Source organism: Heloderma suspectum, chromosome 6 (assembly GCF_057233095.1).
Source record: "Heloderma suspectum isolate Gila_16-S chromosome 6, 16-S_ref, whole genome shotgun sequence".
Taxonomy (NCBI): domain Eukaryota; kingdom Metazoa; phylum Chordata; class Lepidosauria; order Squamata; family Helodermatidae; genus Heloderma; species Heloderma suspectum.
Genome location: NC_139463.1, coordinates 17218943 through 17241211, shown reverse-complemented (window position 1 = coordinate 17241211; position 22269 = coordinate 17218943). Strand labels below are relative to the sequence as shown.

General features: G+C 41.4%; 1 protein-coding gene across 6 annotated transcripts in view; it reads right to left on the bottom strand.

Annotated features, from left to right (window-relative positions):
• Window positions 1-8659: 8659 nt before the first annotated feature.
• ZBTB44 (zinc finger and BTB domain containing 44) overlaps window positions 8660-22269 on the bottom strand; it is a 45139-nt gene continuing 31529 nt past the window's right edge. For 4 of the 6 annotated variants that reach the window (XM_084803650.1, XM_084803649.1, XM_084803646.1 and 1 more), the window contains 3 exons: window positions 20227-20411; window positions 18156-18456; window positions 8660-15778 (listed from right to left, as the gene is read on the bottom strand). In XM_084803650.1, the coding sequence (XP_084659776.1) occupies window positions 15496-15778; window positions 18156-18456; window positions 20227-20411 (769 nt within the window). In that variant the 3' untranslated portion in view covers window positions 8660-15495. The remainder of the gene's footprint in view (window positions 15779-18155; window positions 18457-20226; window positions 20412-22269) is intronic. The other 2 variants (XM_084803652.1, XM_084803651.1) reach the window with 1 other exon arrangement.

Below are 22269 nucleotides of genomic sequence, written 5' to 3'. Positions count from 1 at the left end.
CTGCTAGGTTGGCAGAAGCTGGGACTGAAGATGGGAGCTCACTCCGTCATGCAGCACTCGGGTCTTAAACTGCTGTCCTGCCGACCTTCCGGTCTGCAGTTCAGCGTCTTAACCACTAAGCCACCGCGGCCCCAGAGTTGCCTATAGGAGCTGGGACCTGTCACTGCTCCATGAGCTAATGTAGCTTTCCCCAACCTGGTGACGATTTGGTAATACCTAGGGGCTGTTCACACAACATACTAACTCACACTCAGTGGTTGAGTTTGGGTTGCTGTTGATCCCTGGGTTGTTTTGTTGAATCATGGGTTAGTAGGTTTTCTGAACCCAGGACATTTTCCACAGGGTGGCTTGGCAACCACGCAGTGTGGCTTGTTAACCACCTGAACAACTCAACAACAAATCATGGGTTCTCAAGGTGGCTTGTTCGAGAAAAATAAGCCAATAAGTAGATTGATTGAATTACTGGGATTTAAGTCAGTCATGACTAACTCGTATCACACTTACTTTAATGGGTCTACTCTAAGTATGATTAAGTCTGGGTCCAACCCCATATATGTTGGACTACAACTCCTATCATCCCCAGCTCAGCATAGCTGAGCCAATGGAACACAACCATAGATTGGAAAGTACTATCAGCAATCACAGTGCAATCCTACTGCACTCATCCTCTCCTTGAGGGCTCAGCAGAGGCCTGTGGTTGACCACTGTGGACTAGATATGCCTCTGGTCTGATCCAGCAGGACTCTTATGTTCATGTTTACTCAGAAGTAAGCTCCATTGAGTTAAATATGGCTTACTCTCAGTTAAGTCGGTATAAAATGATATTCTCAGCCTTGGCTTGCAAGCAACCTGGAGTAGTTGCCTTGCCCAAAAGATGATGATGGTGGTGGTGGTGGTGGTGGTGATGACTATTATTATTGTTGTTGTTGTTGTTGTTGTTGTTAATTCTGGCCTCCATACAGCTTCTTAATTTGTTTTTAACAAAAATGACTTATTTATTAATTTATTAAACTGATATATGATTTATGTATTTTTGCTTTAGCATTCGTTTCTCAGCAAATGTAATGCTGTTGAATTGTTAGTGGTTCAAATACGGGAGCGGTGACAATACTTTCCTTAGAGCATGCAAATTACAAATTTCAATTACAGGTGAGACACATCTTTGGCTGAACAGAGTTACTTTAAAAAAAACAAGAAACAAAAAGGCATGTGGTTATTCAGTTAAATGACACTTTTTTTTTTTTTTACTAAAGTCACACCAAAGATGAGTTGTAGGGTATCAAAGAAAACATACCGTTGCTACAAAGTGCAATATTCCGTCAGAAATAGTTTTGATCCAATGAAATTGATGGTTTGGATCCAGAAAGTGCCTTCGGTGAGAGCAAGGCTGCCACTCGCGGAAGGTCCTTCTGCCTGACTTTTGAGGATCTCCCTTTCCCTCCCCCCAGCTCCCTCCCAGTCAGCAGGGTCTCCCAAGTCTCTGGCTGGTTTGCATAATCACAGGGTGGTTAACAAGCCATGGTGGCTTGTTACCCACCCCGCATGTGCTTGTCACATGCCAGCCCACTTTACATAATTACCCTCACTGGGCACAACTTCTTGTGTAATCCAAACCTAGTGAAGATGGCTTTTTGGGGTGGTTAACAAATCAGCCAGAACCATGGCCTGTTGTGGGGTTATGGGATGGTTTGTTAACCACTCCAACAAGCCCCTCTCTCTGGGTTCAGATGGCCCATGAAGCTGCAATAGCAGGGGCTTGAATCGGCAACTTGGTGCTTGCAGACGCTGCAACCCCCTGTGACTAATGAGCCATGGTAGGCTGCAGTGATCTTGTGAACCAGGTCCCTGACTGGGTTCACATGATCACAGAAGGGGAAATAAGGCATGGTGGCTTATTTCCCCCCCACACACATACACGCATGCATGCTGGGGGTATTAGTATAATTACCTTCGCTGGCACCGTTTGCCATGTAATGTGAAACCAACGGGGGTGGCCTGTTGCTGTGGTTAACCATCCTCCCAGAAACCATGGGCTGTTTTAGAGCTCTGGAGTGGCCTGTTAAGCACCGCAACAAGCCACCCTCACCGGGGTTGCATGTCATGGCAAGCTGCACTGGTGAGAATAATTATTTGAACCTCCCTGGTGCACAACCAGCCTGCATGGAAGGGTAAATAAGCCTCAGTGGCTTATTTCCCCCTCTGTGGTCATATGGACAGGCTCTCTGTGCAGTATTTTCAGAGAGCTGGAGGGACTGCCACAGAAAGGACGGGGTGGGAATGTTTACTTCCTACAGTGTGGTTGGTCCAGCTTAAACCTGGACCCAAACCCACATGATCGACCGTTCTGCTATGACTGCTATGCATAAGCAACAGTGCTATTAGATATAGGTTTTTGTTTTAAATTTGCTGACTGATTTGTAAGCCACCTTAATTGAACAGAAGATGGGGTAAAATCAATTCCATTAATCAATTTCCCAAAGGCCAAAGCCTAAAGAGGTTTTTACTTTGAAGAATAAACCTGGAATTTGCTTTTTTCTTTCTTTCTCTCTTAACTACGGGCTGCTGGAACAGCTGGATTTCTTTATGCTAGAGAGTATCAGCATCATTTACCGTAAATCAGCCAGTCCCCCTGCTGAGAACTGGCTTTAACTACAGCAGGGCAGGCGCTAACTTGTACCACCGTGGAAAAAAGCCATGTATGGTAAGTGGGCCAAGCCAGCTGGCTTTGTCTTGGAGAGTAGGGAACTGGATTTGATCTTCTGGGCTCCTCCCAAATCTGATCATATGAGCAAGCATACTGCTGCAGCAATTTGCTAGAAAGCGACTCCCTGAACTGCAAACGCTTGGGTGGCCAACTGGCTAGAGGCAACAGCCTGGCCTCCCCCTTTTCTCTAACACATGGCTTTAACACAGGGCAGAAATCAGCAGGAGAATCTTTACATGGCCTAGAGATGAGTATTATCCTCTGCTAATGGCTCAGTAGATCAAGCCACTGTGAAAGGGAGAACTGCAGGTAGGGCTTTACAGATTTTGTAAAAATCCATTCTGGCTGCGTTTTGTGGATTGTCAGGTGCTTTAAATTCCATCATCTGCTCAAGGGTGGAATCGGATTTTCCCCAATTTCCCGAATTTGTGTAAATTGGCACTTGCACAAATGTGTAAATCCTCCCCAATATGCACAAATACCTCCCCCCCCCGTGCATTTCTGTGCTTAAGCCTATGGGAAATGTGTAGTTTGTCTAGTTTTTACAATTTTATGTATTTTTATATGATTAAATTTGCATAAAATTTCAGAAACTTTAAAAAAAATGGTCTGCGTGTCTATGGAAACTGTATGATTCAGGAAAAGCTGGTCTGCTGTGGAATCCATGAGTCAGATTCGAAGATATCCAATCTCACTTGATGATGCTGTGGATTTCTCCAACATCCCTAGCTGCAGGGGAGCAGTTCTAAAGTTGGCAACCCTAGCTGACACCTGCAGTTCTGACTGTTTTCTTTTTTTAATGTCTCCACAATCACTTGGTATTTGACATGTAATGTTCAGGCACTGTCCCCTTATCTACAATCCTTCTGCATTCCCCTGCCTCTCTTGGCCTAGCTCAGGAGTACAGAAAGCCACATTCAGCAAGAGAGGCAAAAAAACCCTTCCACTCTTCTTGATTGTACCCACCTGTCCCACTTCACGCCTCCTGTGCCACTGACTGCCCCCCGATGCAGCCCAAATGGGACTTTGGAAGGGCTGTCACTTCTTCGTCAACCCCCTTTTTAAAAAAAGGGCCCCAGAAATTTCTGCAAATGGGACACACACACACACGTGTGTGTGTGTGTGTATATGTATATATGTATATATATATATATATATATATATATATATATATATATATATATATATCATAGGGTTGGAAGGGGCCTACAAGATTTTATTTATATTTATATTTATTCTTTCAGAGGTGCACACGTCTGCCCTTATGGCTGTCCAATATGTACAGTTTTGCCTTGATAATGTCCTTGTATGTTTCAGCTGTCAAAAGGAGCAAAATGCAGTAGGAAACATGCAAGGAAATTGACAAGGCTAGTTTGCATAGACGCTAATTTGTACATGGTTGACAGTGACAGGTCAGAAAAGGGGGAAAGCTCAGGAGATGTAAGAGCACCAAAAGCGGGGGACACAGTATCGCCCACTTAGCAAGGTGATCCTCTGGGTTTTAAGTGTTCCTGCTTCCATTCAACACTTCACTGAGTCTCCAGCTACTTGAGAAAGGGGAGATCTGAGGTGCCCCCCCCTGCTTTTGGGAGCTCCCATTCACAGTAACTGCAGCTGTAACTGCTCCAAATGGGAGCCATGAAAACAGGGGGTGGGGGGAGCCTAGGTCTCCCTTTTCTCAAGTAGCTGGAGACTTGGGGAAGTGTTGAATGGAAGCAGGAACCAAAATAAATTTAACCTGGGATGGGCAACTTGTGACCCTCCAGATGTTTTGGCCTACAACTTCTGTCAGTCCTAGCCAGCATAGCCAATGGTGAGAGATCATGGGAGTTGTAGGCCAAAACATCTGGAGGGCCACGAGTTGCTGCAAAACCATTAGATCTACCCCACGGACCTTCTCAAACTACAACTAAATAGAATATAGACATGAATTTGCCACTTAGCATCCACAGGGATTTTCTCCATGCCCCCCCCCTCAACCTTCCAGAAGGAAACTGACAATCCTTCAAACCAGCATTTTAGTAGGATTTGTGTTCATAATATGCAGTAGAAGAGTCTCAACCTAAAACATTTATTTAACTTTACCAGTTCTCCACAGAGCTTCTCTCCCTTTTTCTTGTTTTCTCTTTCCTTTCACTGTATTATTTTAAAATAAATCAACTGGTGGTTACATAACAGTTGTTTATAATTTCTGTCACGTCAGCCCTGAAATGAATCTGTAGCCTGCAAATGTTATGTAAAGGAACATTTCCCTTTACTGGGGAAGGAGATGGGGTCCATGCTTGGATGATAATCTTTTAAAAATACTCTGTTGTCTATTATGCAATGGTGTCTCCCTACCCTTACCAGGACTTTCTTATGAAATACTTGGGCCTGTTTACACTGATACAAGGATAGTTTTAAGGTGCAATCCTATGCATGTTCAGACAGAAAGGATCCTACATCAACCGGCATGCCTCAGCCAGCATGGTAATGCTGGGAGTTGTAGGACTTCTTTCTGTCTAAACATACGTAGGATTGCACCCTTAATGGATCCTTCAAAAATGAAAGGTTAGGGAAAACAGGACAGCAAGATCCAATTCATGCATTAGGGTCAGTTGTGCAGCTAGAGCTAGAGTAGATGATGAAGGCAGTGGATGCAAACTCCATTTTATTCCTGTAGTTATAATGGTGCTATGATTTAAGTGAGCATAACATGCACAACTGTGTTTGCTCAGAGTATTTCTTTTATCAAGGTTGGCCAACATTCTACCATATCAGGAACACAAAAGCTGTTGTAAAGCATGGAATAGTGGTTGAGGTTAAAGAAAAATGTGGGTTGTGTGCTTCACAACTGAAGTAATACACTTGGCCATCTAAAGCTCCCCACCCCCTAAGACCATTAATTCTAGGGTTTAAAATTACTTAGCTGCGCCACCGATTAGGGTGCATCCTTTTTTTTTTTTTGGTGTGGATAGTGGCTTCCCTATCGATGTATCTGCAGCAAAACCACACCTTTAAAAAAACCAAATACATATTTAATCTCCATGTCAGAAGTAGTAACATGGGAAGCAGTCCTAAGCAAGGAGTCAACTCACTTTGGGCTGCTCTTGGTTGTGTGTGGGGTGTGTGTGTGGGGGGAATGCATAGAAGTTCATTCCACTTTTCAGTTAAAATTCAGTTGAACTCCCATCCAGAGTTAAACCAAACCTGAACCAAAACAACACAAACCTTTGTCCCAAAAGAGAATCTGTGAGACAATAAGAAAAGCCGTGCTTGATCAGACCAAGGGTCCATCTATTCCAGCATTTTGTACACACAGTGACAAACCAGCTGTCGACCAGAAACCTACAAACAGGGCTTGAGTGCAACAGCACCCTCCTGCCCATGTTCCTCAGCAACTGGTATACATGAGCTTACTGCCTCCAGTACTGGGGTACAATGTAGTTCCCTGAAAGTCTTAAGTTGAACTGGTTTCAGTCGCTACATCAGCCTTCCCCAACCTCGTGCCCACCATACGTCAGGTTTTCAAAAGGTGTATTAGCCTCAGCGGAACAGGCCATGAAACTTTGCACAGCATCTACTTACAGATCAGAACAGGCGCAACGCCTGACATTATCCAGACCCTGGAGGTATCCTGGGTGGCAATCTGGCCTCCAAGCACATCCGGGCCTATCTAGTCCAGCATTCCGTTCCAGCAGTGGCCAACCAGATGCCCACAGAAACCCCACATGCAGGACACAAGCACAACAGCAACCTCGAGGTCATGCTTCCCAACAGCTGGTCTTCGGAGGCATGCTGCTTCTGATTTGCTTCTGATTATTTACAGCCACCAAGACTAATGCTATTGATAGCCTTATCCTCCATGAATCTGTCTAAACACCCTTGAAAGCCATCAGTATCCATGGCTTCATACTGAAGCCATCAGAAAGTGGGCAGCCATCAGTATGGATGCTTCCAGACAGAGGGCTCCTAGTACTATAAATGAGAAGGGATTGTGCAGCTATTCCATCTTTTGTTTACCAGTTCTCTTCAGTAAGAGAAAAGGTGGAAGAAGTGGTGGGAAAATACGGGAGGTTACAAGTTGAAGATGGTATCTGGACACATTGTAAAAGTCCGTGAATGCAGGAGGGCAATAGTTCCATAAAGGACTTGCATGGAAGCACCTGACATCTTGTGGTAGTGAATTCCATAGTTTTAACTGTGCACTGTTTGAAGGACTATTTTGTCTGTCCGGAATTTCCCACTATTGAGCTGCACTGGATATCCCCAGGTTGTAGCATAATGAGAGGCAGAAGTTTTTCTCCCTATCCACTTTCTCTACACCATGCATAATTTTGCACTATGCTATTACATTCCCTCTTACTCACCTTTTTTCTAAGCAAAAAAGCCCCAAGCCTTTCACTTTTCCTCACAGGGGAGAGACTCCAGCGTCATCTTCATTTTGGTTGCCTTTTTCTGCACCTTTCCCAGCTCTACAATATCCTTTTCAAAGTGTGATCAGAACTGTATACAATATTCCAAATGTAGCTGCATCATAGATTTGTATAATGGCATTATGATAGCAGGTTTTTATTTTCAGTTCCTTTCCTAATGATCCCCAAAATGGAATATTTTTTTTCACAGCCACTGCATACTGGGTTGATGGTTTTATTGAGCTGTCTTTCCAAAGGTTGTCTGAATGGAACAAACCAATCCACAACTGTGGTGGGAGAAGCAGTGTCATATGAGCCTCCTCCTTTCCATTTACAGACGCATTCAGAAGGAAAACCCGTTTCCAGCCTCGATAATGAATATATACCATTATCAGATTATTGGTCCATCAAGCTCAGTACAGCCTACACTGACTGGCAGCAGTTCTCTAAGGGTTCAGGCAGGAGTCTTTCTCAGCACTACCCATGGGTAACTTCCACCTTGCAAGCCACACTGCTGTAGTTAAGAAGTGTGATGGGCTACCTTTCCTGATGAATTATGACTTAGCTTCACAATGATGTATTGTTCACCGCCCAGAGAACTTTGGTTACTGGGCGTCTTAAAAGTTCAACCAATGTCTTTGTACAACATCATTGCATATACTACAGTGCTAGGCTTTCAGAGCTACCATCTCAACAGACACAAGCCATGCAACATTCGCTCATTCTTTGCCCCATTTCCTACTTCAGAGATAACCCCCAAAGGAAGTGGCACACCAAGCTCGTTTCCCCTTTCTTGTATGACAAATGCCCTTTACATATTCAGCCAGCCATGTGGGAAAACATGGGGGAAATGTTTTCTCTGTGAGCAGCTTGTGAGGGGCGAAGAGGCTTAAAAGGCCCAGCCTACACGACCAGTTGGGTAAGTGGCTTTCGCGAGGTTAGAATATTTAATAGGGCAGCTTGAACGCTGTAGATTGCATCATGGCATTGTGCATATGAGCTAGAGCTGTCTATAAGCAACTGTTTGCCCCATGGGTTATTTGCCCAAATCAGGTGTAGATTATTACTTGACACCAAGGCCTTTTGGGGAAAAAGGATGATTGCAAAGTGAAACAGCAACATTGAACAGGCTAAAATTAAGAAAGGATCATTCAGTGCAAATCACAGGCAAAGGGGGTTTGATTTAAGAATATTGTCCAAAACAATCAAGGATGTTGAAGAGGAAAAATAATGGGGAAGGAGCGGAGGACATGGGGAGAACTGGGTGAAAATGATGTCAAATTTAGAAAGAGATGAGGATTTTGAGAGGAGCAGTGAAATGAGTGTGTGAAGATGGAGAACAGCTAGAAAATGGAAGAGAATCGAAGTGGGGGGTGAATTTTGAAAAAAAAAGTTGTCTTAACAACCTTGTCTTTTCTTCTGAACACTCACAAAGCTACTACTGAAACTTCTATTCTCATAAAGCATTCGTGTGTATAGATAGACTGTAGGGGCTGAAATAACAGAAGATAAAATTTCTATATAAAAAAGAAATGTCTTTGGAGGGGAGGAATGGGAACATCCTAAAGGAGGAAATATAGTAAATGCCTAACCCATTAGTTTCCTGCCCAGGGGAGAGCCATTCTCAAGTTCCAAGTGGCTCAGCTCACCTCAGATATTATCATTGCCAGGCCACCAGCCCATCTAGCAGCTGCTTCTGATAGGATCCAGCTGGGAACAAAAACTGAGGAGGAATGGGAGAGGGAACAACCCCCTGCCATTGCTGGTAACCAACCTCGCCTTGAGAAAATCGTAAGCTGAATTGTGCTAAGTTAAAGACCAGGATCCAACACCTCTGCTGAAAAGCACGTCTTTGCATGCACCATGGGGTTGTTGGTTTTCACTTCTGGCTGCCTCTGTGGTTGGGAAAGGACAGTTAAGGAGTTAGTCAGTCTTTGGGGAGTGAGGGAGGAGGTCTTGTGGTTGGTGTGGTGTTTTAGAAGGACTAGGGGAAACTAGAGGGGAAAGTGAATAGCTGAGGCCTGGATGTTAAGCTACCCTTTCTCTGTGGGATAACCTTATGTAGCTGGTGAAGATCAGGAGTAGGGAACAGGTGGCTGTGTTATGCCAGGAGGCTGCCCTAAGACCTTGCCAGGAGGTTATAGAAGCAGGAAGTAGTAACCCAGATAAACTGTCCAAGCAAGTACAACAGGAGGAGCTTTGTTGTCAGAGGAAGATTGTACCCAGAAGCTGGACCTAGATGTAAGTTGATTTGGCTGGGATTGAGGTTTAGCCAATTTGGTCTGAGGTAAAAGAAGAGGCTTGTAGCAGCAACAGTGTCTCTCGAGTCCTTCAGATTTGTCATTGTCACTAAGCAGTCTTTTGAAACCCCAAAAGTAAATATTAGTAGTCCCTTATATACAAAATATCCCTGTTAGCATTACTTAATAGTTCATCTTGTCTCAAGAGTTGGTGCCCATCTCACACCTAAGCCTCTTATACCAACTACTAGGAGGTATTAAAGTATTCAAACAGACCTAATCGCAGTGGGAAAGGATCAGCTTGTGGAACTCTGATGCTCTGACTTGGATTCCTGCACTGAGCAGGGGGCTGTACTCGATGGCCTTGTAGGCCCCTTCCAATCCTACTATTCTATGATTCTGTAACTCTTGAGTTATAGTGGCAGAGAGTTCCTTAGGCACTGAAATATAAGCACTTGCTATAAGTAAGAAACCCCATAGCTGGGACTGCCCAGTGAAGGAACAGTTTCCCCATAGGTGGTGGCAGTGCTAGGGAGAAAATCCCCCATAAAGGGTTTCAGGTCATCCCTCCTTGCAGAACATGAGAGAATTGCTAACTTTGGTTATTAACAGAAATCTTTACATGATTTCACCTCCTGCTTTCAGCTTCTACAGCCAGGATGACAGTTTACGTTCCACACAGCCTCCCTATTACAGCACTTAAGCCTATGGGATTGCAGATTGGCCGTAATCCATGTGTGTAGAAAGGGAGCCATAAACATGGGAAGCATTTCCCCTTAAAAATGGTAAGGTATATGTGCCCTTTGCCTTTACTGAAAATCATATGCAGAGACATATGGAGAAATAATGACACAGAAGCAAGGGCTTACTCCATAAAACATTAATATTTTAATGAAAAATCTTAGCATCATGTTTCTATCCAAAGACACGCAAAACTAGTTTTTCTTCCCTCTCAATTTTGACATATAATGGGACCAGTCTGGATATTTTTTTTGTTTTTGAAGATTTTTTTTAAAGATTAAACAACCAGGCTAGCAAAAAAGGTACCCAATACATATTCTTCTTATATCAAACAAGCTAATATTTCAGTACAAGGTAACTATACAGAATATATACATTACACAGAGAATCACAAAGCGAACACTACAGGCTCAGAACAGAGTTTGAAAAAACCATGATATTCACATTGATTACAAGAACTCTAGAAATGATTGTAACAGTGAAACGGCACTTTAGTTTACAAAAAGTCACAAAAATATATATATATATATATATAGCCACCAAGAACTATGGGTTCCTGAAAAATACTAATAGCCAGATATAGTATATAAAATGCAAAGTGTATTTTCAACATTAAAAAAAAACCAAACCCAAAAACATTTTTTCCATTAAGTCAATAAACATGCCAAGTAGCCTAGCTGTGGTCGGCACAGACAAGAAAAGCTCTATGAGATGGCGGCTGGTGACTGAAGACTGGCACAGTTAAAATGGAGGCTCACACAGTTGCTGGAATGCCCCTTGAGAATTAGATTCACACTTCTGACTCCAGCTTTACTCCCTTCCCCTTTAAGGATTCTACAAAGGCCCAGAGACAGGCAGCACTGCAAAAGTGGGGCCAGGAAGCGCACTCAAGCTTCCACTGGCTGGGGCTGTAGTCAGAATACATCGGCAGAGTGCAGCAGCCTAAATAAAACAAACAAACAAACAGCACAACCCTTTTTATGTATCTCCAAACCCTCCAGAAAGCAGCTGAAGTACTCTGTTACCATACAGAGAATTTAAAATAAAAAACAAACCAGAGAGCTTTAACACCACTGATTTTTGCATTTAAAAATATTAGTATCAATTTGTTTTAAAATACTAGGTTTTTCTACCAATGAGTTGTAGCATTTACTGATTTCTTGTATTACCCCAATTCCCAGCCAAATATGACCCACAAAGACTTGCAGTATAGCAAGAAAGAAGTCCAGATCCAGATAGGAACCACTTGTTCCTACAGAGTGTTAGGGCCAATGACTACAACAACATTTTGTTCTGTCTGTTCTTTATTGGGATAAAAAACAGCAAGCCTTGTCTTTTGCATCAGGGCAACCAAGGAGCAAAAATGGCCTCTCCTTTATATCAGACACCATCCAAGCCCATTCTTGGTACGCCATGTTCTGTAGACTTTAAAGAAAGAGGCAGGGATTCGGATCTAACGCTCTATCATGAGGCTGGTGAAGAAAAAGTAGTAACACCCCCCACACCCCCCGGCCAAAGCCACTATTTAAAAATTTGCAAATGCATTGTTAAAAAAATACAGTTTTAATCTCTTTTGGGATCTGGGGCCTAGGGACTATAGTTTTATAAAATATAATATATATATATATATATATATTTATTTTGCTACACTGGCACTGGTTACTTAAAAAAAAGATTCACATTTACACTTTTCAGACTAAGAATAAGTGCCAAAACTAGAACTATTTTCAAAGACATCGCTGACTACTGTGTTCGTTATTAGAACTGGGAGCATAAAATTGGACAGTCTGAGAAAAGAGGTCAAGCTGATTTCCAAAAGATGCATCCAAGGGAAAATAAGCTAGAAGCTGGTGATAGAAGTACGTTTGTGACATGAAACTGACATCCCACGTTGCGATTTGGGGGAACATGATTTCATCTCCCATGTATGCACTCTCCATCGACATCAGTGTGTGTCATGTGTTGATACATTAAGACAACCCTCCATCTTTTAAATCTCACTGCAGTGTGCAATGTCTGTTCCTTCTGGGGGAGAAATGAGGAAATAACAGGTGTAGATCTTAGTTCCCTTTTGTGTCCCTCTTTCTAAATTCTGTGTGGGTACAGATGCTTTCCATCTGAATATAAACCTCTCTTTCTCACAAATCATGGAAAGACAGGCTGTACAGTACATCCTGACTCTTGGGGCACTATATCACATGTGTAGCTCTCACCAAACCACCACATGAATAACTTGGCTACTAACCATAAAACCCACCAAGTTCAGAGGATTCTGTATCACCAAAGTAAACTCAATTTTACTATCTTGTGTTTAAAACATTTAGCCTACAAATGAAATTCTTGTGCTGATGCCTTGAAAAAGATGGAACAGAATTTATGTTTAAGTGGATATCAAACAGGCACGGGCAACCTTTTAAAACTTGAAGAGGCTGGAAACTTCATCATCCACCTAGCTGGTTGGGGACTGGTTCATTAATTCATGTTTTCTACAAAAGACGACTGTGGCAGCAACCCAGAAGGGCCAAGGTCATTCTCCTTTAAGTGCCCAGGCTGCGATAGGTGGGTGAAGGCCAGCTGCTCAGACTAGGGCAAGAACATGCTGCTTGCAGTGACAGGAGAAGAAAATGATTTCCCCACAGTTGCCAGAACTCAGACTTTCAGGGGCCCAACAAAATTATCTTGGGGGGCAGATGTACCCCATGGGGCTGACAGTTTGCCATCCATGACTTCATATATGGTGTATATATTCTCTTTAAAATAAGCGGGCTTACATTTTCGAGTTAAGCATGTGCACTGTTCAAGGGGTTCACTATCTGCCTGTTTTTAAACCCTGGAGATTCACCCACAGGCTTTCATTTCGAATGCTTCTAATTGAAGTCTGTCTGATTAAACAAGTGAACATTTCCAGAATGTCAAAGGATAAGAGTAAGGAAAAAAGAGACTTTTTTCATTGGTAGGGAGCTCTATGGAGAGGGGATATTCCTTCAACAGGGAAGATGTATATGTATATAAAAAATCCTCTCTCTGTGAAAGAGAGAATTGTAACCTGATCCTTTGCTGGGCTGATATTTTAAAATAAATATGACATGATATGGACTTTTTGCATTGTGACACAATACACTAGCCCACAGTTCACACAAACATTAACTACATTCATTTTTACCTCTTGTAAGGAGAATAAAAATAAACTTGAGCTTAAACACAACTGTTATGAATCTCTTCCTTTAGTGTTTTCTTTATTATTACATTATTAGACAGTCGTTTACTCTCTGATATCAAGATTTAAATTGCCTAAAATCTTTTAATGTAGATCACCTGCTCTACATTTGCACATATCAAATGCACCATTGGCACTAGGAAATTATGCCTCATAATGGATCTTACAATATATAAGATGCACTGTGCAAGCAGAACACACATTTCTGTGGGTAAGAGGTTAAACAAATGTACAACACTTGTCAGATTATCTGGCAAGTATGAATTTGTATGTAGCTGATGTGCTTCTAAACCATGTAGATTCATGGTTTTAATGTGATTTTGTTACACGACAAAAAACTCATATATTAAAATGTGTTACTTTAAACCAGTTTCATCCTGTGTTTATCGGAGAAAATACATGGATAGTCTCTAGAAGAATTGTAAGAATGCTAAAATCACTATACATGTAGCCAGCTGTCCTCTTTTGCTGGGTTTGGGGTTTCTATTCTAGTGGATGATGAACCCACCATACTTCATACTGATCCAACCTGAAAACAGGGACAGAGCTTCAATAGTGACATACTTTGCTGAAAATATTATCTTTACTAATCTGGAGGAGTGATTTAATATGTTTGTTTCTTTTATTAAAATTCATGAGAAGAAAAACCTAAACCTATTTAACAGAACACTTAAAATTTAAACTTGGTTAGTAATTCTCTGTGAAGCCCTTTACAAGAGTTGCAGAGAAGTGCAAGAAGCGGTTTGCTTAGATTTGGTGAATTTGCTATTAGCAGAAACATCACCTTTCTTTGAAACTATGACTTCCAAAGTTTTCCTCAGACTTCAGCCATTGCTACATTAAATATCTGCCCTGTTATTTGACCTATGCAGTTACTCAACCATTTTTCCCTATCAGCCCTTTTCTATTTTATCCTCAGTTTGATTATGTGAAACTCAAGTCACTGGTATCACTTCAGATGAATCTCACACTTTTATTAAGCAATAGCTGAATTATGAAGATAAGACATTTCAGGATGCTCAAAACCAAATGAACAAAAAAGAATATAGTCCAATTTAAATTTCTAAGCTTTACCAACGACAGAAGATGTTGGCAACAAAATGAAAACTGCTGGCCTATCTTGTGTTTACAACCTTTTATAAACATAAGAGAGGAAAATGAAATGGCAAGTCTTTCAGATTATTGCTTGCTGGAGCTGCGTATGTAGCCAGAGTAATAGCTTTTATGAAACCAGCTTGGCAAGGGTATAAAAATGTTTTAGAATATGAATATTTTATCATTGCTAACAGGCCTTTTGTAAACAACCCCTGTTGGGTTAGAAACTTGGCCTCTAAAGGAAAATAAATAGATTGTTTTATCTAAAAACAGGCTAATAAAACCGCACCAAGTACACACATAGTTGTATAACCACTAAAGAGTACATTAGTGTACTAAGCTCTTTTGACTTTTGTAAACTCTCTCCTCACCATACTTTTCTACTATCCCAAGTTATTAAATATGACTAGGATTTCTTGACTAGAGAGTTTTTTATGTACCACTTCAGAGAATGAAATCCGTATAAGGCCATTTGCATGAGCAGTTTCTAAAAAGGAGTGGCATACCAGAGGTGAGCATACCTGGGCATGTTCCCCCTTGCTTTGCCAAAGCCAATCAATCATCCGCTTTTAAAAAAAGAGGTCCTGTAAATTTTAGAAATGGTTACAGTAAGAATGCCTAAGGAAAGTATGAGACCAAAGTGATTCCTTTTTGGCAAAAATACTCACAATTACCAACACTAATAATTTGACTGTTCCGTACTTGACAGCATACTCAAAACTGATTTTAAGTGCAATCAATTCTTCTTCTTTACCAGACGTTCTGTGACAACAGGGTGGCACAACAATCCCTTAATGATTAGGTCTAATTTTAAAATAAAAAACTACAAAAGTAGCTTGCGTGCGCTTGGCTTTTCTTTAGAAGTGCATGTGATGTTCTGACAGAACCTTTACTGTGCATTTCAGCCTTAAAATGTTTCCACAGAAGTGACCATTTGGTTATGAAGAATAGTGTAACAATCTGTTGCAGTTTATAGTTTTAACAGCATAGCTTACAAAATAAAAAGGGGTACATTCTCCCCCCCTCTTCTGAAAATTAAATTAAAATGTACAAGACCAAACACAGGCACTTTCCAAAAAGACAAAAATGAAACCAAATTTTGACTTATTCAATAGTAATAGATGAGAGCCCCGGTTTTGGGGGGTCATCTCGGCTTGCCTCGGCACTTGCAATAGTCTTTGGCTGCTCTGGCATGTCTTCTTCCTTTTCTGCCAACCCACCCAGAGGCCCCAAGGAGAAAGTGCTTTCACAATTCTGAGTTGATGAGACCTGTGAAATAACAGGCATTTGGACAGAGGAGCTGCTTTCAAATCCATGCTCTCCTAGCTCATACTGGCCGAGGGTCTCTTCTTGTTCTTGGTTTAAGTAGTCCGGTACTAGGAAATCACTAAAAGGGAGGTCAAATGTCAGGAGAAACAGTTACTTGTTAGCAAAACATGAATATGCTTGTGTTAACTACAGCATTGCATATGGGAATGAAGATGCTGGCAGTGCTTAAGACTGCCTCAGGAAAAGCTACCACAGTCTACATGCCATGACAACCATGTGGAGGATCCTTCAAATTGCTTCATGTGTCATCTAGTATCACATGTTAAGTCACTCCTTTAGAGCAGCTCATACTGTGGCTCATGTATTGGCATTGTCTTAATGCTACCACCATGCTTTCTTTTCTGATGTTTGTGCTAGCATGCAGAATTGCAACATGCAGCCATCCCAAGAGATCTCCACATGGAGGCCCAAAACTCGTAAACTGGCCCTAAGTTGCAAGGATTTCTGGCCGAAGAGCAGCAGAAGATCTATTTTGCAATTTTCCCCAGTGATAACTTCATATCTGGGTATGGTTTAAAACTCTGACACCTCTCAAACCATATGAGAAATGCATGGTACATGATCAACTATAAACTGCCTTCATGCTAAAAAGGATGGGTAAAGACTGTATGGTTCTTTATTTTAAAGAAGGAGGGACAGTAGAAAAACAGACATTAATAAAAGGATAAAGGGTTGGAACCAGATTTATGCTGGATCAACTGTGCTGGCAGAAGTGGACTTCCCCACTCCCTCCTTCAGCAGTCCCTTCAGCTCCCTGAAAATACTACACAGAGAATGAAGGGATCCTGTTGAATGGAGTGAGCTGTGGTGTTGGGCGGATCTCTAAAATCTGGGAGGAGAGACCTTCCGTGAGAGGAACACTACCTCCTGCAGAAGGCACACTGGATCCAACCCATAACAAAAACTAAACAAGAGTCAAGCCCATGAGCAATATTTATACCACCAATGCCTTTCCCATGGCCTGAACAGCCTCATGCTGCTACAGTGAGGTGACTGACCTGGGGGCCAGTTGCACTGAACATAAGAACAGCCATGCTGGATCAGACCAAGGGTCCATCTAGTTCAGCATTCTGTTCACACAGAGGCCAAGGGAAGCACAGGATGAGGGAAGGGGATGGAGAACTTTCCCAGGTAAACGGCCTTGGTGGGCCAGAAACAGGCTGTGGATCTAAAATTACTAACCTGATATAGGGGGCTGCAACAAAGGTATAACTAAAGAGGGACTGTAGAGGTTCTGAATGGGTAAAGTAACCTAGACTTAATGCAAGGGTTCAAGGACAGTTTCATTCTCCCATGAAACTAGATGGTCTTCTCTTGCAAAGCCAATGGATCCAACTCAATAAAAAATATTTTTATTGGGCTAGAATTTCAAAACTTAACGAATACTCCAGTTTTATTTGAAAGGCATTTGGACAATTCAAAATGTTGGTTTAACTTGGTGAGTGGAAAACTGAAAACACTGTGAAATCTATCTGCTCACCTAGGAAAGTATTTCAAAGTTTGAGAAATATAAAATATAAAGAAAAATACACACCAGCATTTTGCATACATGACAGAGTCAGAATCAGAAACCAAGATGGTGTACAAAAGCATTACTTAAGATTTCAAAACAAACTGCTCCACAAAAGTCCATTAAACTTGATGTTTTGTGATCAATTTAATATAAGAAGGAATGGATAAATTAATGGTGCAATACTACTTAACTTGGAGTATATCCCACTAAACTCAATGGGGCTTACTTCTGAGCAGACATGTATAGGATTGCACTGTAAAAGTGGGCAATGCAATAATGCTCATAGTACACTTTTATGTGAGTGGCAGTTTTGAAAAGTACATGTTTGAGTACAATCCAGACAATATAAAGCAGTTTTAAGTCCCATTGATTTCAACAGCGGAGTTAAGCATCTGCTTTTAAAGGGCTGAATAACTGCCTGGATCAATTTTGGTTGGTGCTCTTTCTTTCTTTCTAAAACTGATACGACTATCAATTTCATCTTAACTGCATTTAATTCCTACTTATAAAGAAGTATTTAAACATAACTAGGCTTTTCAAACCAGATCAGCCACATAAAGAGCGTTCTGTTGCTTTTGGATGTAGCTGTTTGAGCAGTTATGAAAACAATGGCCAGAAGGGAAGATTATATGCAGCCCTGTTAACCTGCTCACAGATACTCCTGAACAGCAAAATGAGTGGGCTATGAATGTGAGGCAGTTTGAATGTAACATGTTACTCTGAATATATACATACACAATTTACACACTCCAAAAGCAGAATAGAGATTACTGATGATAGAGATGCAGTATCCTATTGGACTGCAATAAAATGGCAACCTGATAGTAAAATTACAGGCTGCCCTGAACACAGGAAGAGATGGTTTAGGGAAAAAAAGCATGTTTCTCTGATAGGGTTTTTTTTTTTTTGCAGTGCACCTCACCTGCTCTGGAAGTAGTTTGCTAGCTCTGACGCTTCATGGTTCAGACTCCTCAGATGAACGATTAAATTTCCAGAGTTGGTGAACATGGCGCCACATGTTTTGCACTCGTAAATCCGAGGCTTGCGGATAATGTGCCGGGAAACCCGCATGTGGTGTTTATATTCCCCGAAGGAAGTGAAAGTGGCACTACATATCTGGCACCGGAAACAGCGTTTACCTTCGTGCTTCAGGCGATGCATCTTTAGCGAATAAGCCCGGGTGAACTTTTTCCCACAACGGTCACACTGAAATGGTTTAATGCCTGTGGGGAAAAGGAGGGAAGAAATTGACTCTCCACAACTGAAAACCACCCAGGGCAAATTCCAGCCTCTTCTGAGTGTAGTGACAGCAACTCTGTCCACTTACACAGAAGCTGTTATCTGAAACTTCTAAAAGGAGATGAGGGAGACCCTGCCAAAGCTTTAAAGCAGCAGAAGCTAAAAGGCTGGGAATATAAATCTTTGAATCAGGTATCAAGTTAAGTTTGTAGGGACCAGGCACAGGTTATGGAACTTAAATCTGATGCAGAGTTTTAGCAGTGAGCACCTCCACTGCCTGCAATGGTGTGACAATTTTTCAAAGAATTTTCTGTTTAAAAAACTATTTCACTGGGTCACAAAACACCTCTCTTTGCAACATTCACAATTTTCTCCTCTCTCGGCTTTTGATTATACACAATGACAAAAATCAAAGCACTCTAAGGCTGCAATCATATACACACTTTCCTGGGAGTAAGTCCCACTGAACTCAATGGAACTTACTTCTGAGTACACATTTATAGGATTGCCCTGTTCCATTATAATGAGGATTGCTTTTCCAAACTCATAAACCCCTATGCCTTCACCAGACTGTGTCCTTTAAAAGATTTCTAATGTTTCCTTTGAAGACTCTGTACTCCCCAGGTGGGGGCATATCTAACAACACCAACAACAACTTTAATGGCTTAATACCAGCAATGAGACTCTTATGTCTGCAGCAATACCTTGACAGGAACTGACAGGCATGTTTAACCTGCAGTAGCAACTTTCAGAAATCCTAATTCAATTTTTTTAATTGCTATTTCTGGCACAGTGAGGGGAGGTGGGGGAGGAAATTGTCTAATCATTAACTTAAGGTTTTGAATACACCAAACTTAATGCAACTTACAGCTTGATCCCAACTATCATTTCTCATAAGATGAATATTGTTAATGTATATTATACTACTTGATCATTTATTTATGAAATGTATGGATTGAGAGATTGCAAAGACCTTTGGCTATACACAATAAAGGCATGTTCCTCTTCCTACTCATGAAATACTTTAATTGGATCTTATTTCTAAGCAAGTGTGCTTAGTATTTTAGACTTAGGTTTTTTCCCTTCACCCTCAAAGATATTTCTAAAAACCTTATTTAGGCTGCAATCCTATACCCACTTATGTGGGAGTAAGCCCCACTAAAATCAATGGGACTTACATCTGAACAGACATGCATAGGATTCTGCCATTACAGGCTTTTTGCTCCCTCTTCTCGAGTGCACATCTCCTAAGTTTCATTTATGGTAGGGGGCAAATGGTAGCATGATTATTATCCTGCAGTAACACTGTTTCCCTTGCTGAAGACATCCTTCCCATATTACATGTTGATGGGGAACAGTATTATGAGTGATTTGTGGCTGCACTGCATAAAGGCTACAATTAAGTTGCAATACTCTGCCAGGCATGTGCAAAAGTCTTGTATTGTGCCAAATTCAACTACTGTCTGGAGATGTGCAGACTAGTTCTGCAATTACTGCTACTTCTACAATTTCTACAACTGTAAGTGCTAGGTCTACAATTTCAATCCCTTTGGCTTCCAAAAGCCAAAGGCTGATTCATTCTTAGGTTTTACTGGATTTTATATGGATTTTCTGCCCTATGTTTTGATGAAAAAGAAAGAAAAGAACTGCTGATGGGTTGTTGCGAAAGCAGCAAGAGGGACTTTAAATGAGAAGAACCTGCATGGGCTCTCATGATCAAACTATGCTTTTTTGGAAGCAATGAAGATTCTTACCTGAGTGGATGAGCATGTGCTGTTTTAAGTTCTGAATACGGGTGAATCGAACACCACAAGTTGGACACTGAAAAGGTCTATCAGGGCCATTTGGGCTGGGTCTCTCTGTGCTACTGGTTGAAGGAGCAATATAGAGCTGGTAAGGATACTGGACATTCTCCAATCTGAAGAGGCAAGCAATCACTCTTTTAGAAGTAGATTAGGGAGAAAAAATGTAAAGTATCAAAATACTAATGTGAATGCATGTCAAAAAACGATAGCAAGCAATTATGAAGCAAAATTTAAGTTCATTCTTCTAATTCAGGGGTGGGCAAAATGCAGCCTGTGGGTCGCATGTGGTCCCTATGGGGTTTTTTTTTGCAGTCCTGGCTGGGTACCCTGCTGCTGTAGCCATGGTAGAGATCCTTGTGCACCCTGTTTCTCTACAGAAATTGTGCTCTGCTGGAAAACACACTCCCTGCTGGGAATCTGACTATGTAGCCACTTCTGGCAGTGGTGGGGGAGGGTGTGGCCTGCAGTGGGTTTTTTGGGGCAGAGAGGGGGAGCAATGTGTCTCCCCCAACCCGTCAAAGTTGCCCACCTCGGTTTTAAAATGTATTAAAAGTACCAATCTTTTAGAAAATAGTTTTGCCTACAGTGGAAGTCGTGTGGAAATTAATAAACAGGTGAAGATTTTCCATTAACATTTTGTCAGTAAATTTGTAACTGAATAATTGCTACCTTAAGCATTTCAGAGAACCAATAAATGTATGCATAATAAATTGGTTTAAATGTGTACAATATTTACAATCACATTTAGAAGAGTCAGTAAAATCAGTGGGCTGTGGTGGTGAAGTCTGCGGAGACCAGGATTTAAATTCCACCTCAGATCTGAATTACTCCAGGTGGCCTTGGGCAAGTCACTACTGTTCTCAACCATCTCTAAAATGGGAACAATAGTGACCTATCCCACAGGGCTCTTGTATTATTATTAAGTGATGATGATGATGATGATAATAATGATGCCACCTTTCTACAAAAGCACACAAGGTAGCTTACATAAAATCAACACCGTACAGAATAAGATAAAAATATCACTACCCCCCCGCCACCAAAACCACTAAGAAACTAAACAAACTAAAGCTACCAAAGCAAAGCTACCAAAGTTTTTAAAAGCAGCAGATTACACAATAAGAGACGGAGAGTCATAAACTGCGTACTTCTTCCCTCCTCTGGCTCAAATTTCTCCTGCCAGCCTTAACAAGTGTTCTGTCTTTGAAAGCATTATGCTGCAAGGATGACGATAAGAACTGTATACCATTATAATTAATTATGTATTTAATGCACACAATCAGCTATTCCTCCAAGGAGCTCAGTGCAAACATGAGAGTTAGGCTGAGAAACAAAGACTGACCTGAGGTCACCCAGCAAGCTTTGTGATTAAGCAGGAATTTGAACACAGATCTCCCTGGTTCAAGACTAACAGCACGCTGGCTCTATATCAGCTTAATAGCCAGTATCATAGCACCAAACATACGAAGGGAGAGGTTCAGCAACTGAACAAAGTTCCTAACAGTTGTGCTTATGAATGTGGCCATTTTTCACTTTTCTTGTGAATCCTGAAGTACACTGCTTCAATATGGTTGTGGTCCTTCACTTTTCTTTTTGTCTGACTGCCTTCAGACTTGAAGTGGGAGTGAGCACCATCAGCTGAATTGTCTGCTTTTATTGCAAGTTTTGTTACCTTTGGACAGACTTAACAGCATTTTTTCCTTTGAGTTAGGGAGGCTTCAGTAGGGGATTTTGAAAGCTCCTGATATGGAGTAAGCTGTGGTGAAATTGAAAAACACTTGTAAGTGTACATCTCTTTCTTCTTCAGTTGTGGAAACACTCAGGAACACTTCAGCATATAACCAAATATTGCCTTTCATTGCCTTTCTCAAGCATGTGATCCCTTAGACACAAACTGTACCTTATTCAACACAGAAAGTATACATGCGTGTGCAGTCTCAGATTAGGGAATGTTGATCACAGTATACCAGGCCCTGCAGAATACTTCACAGA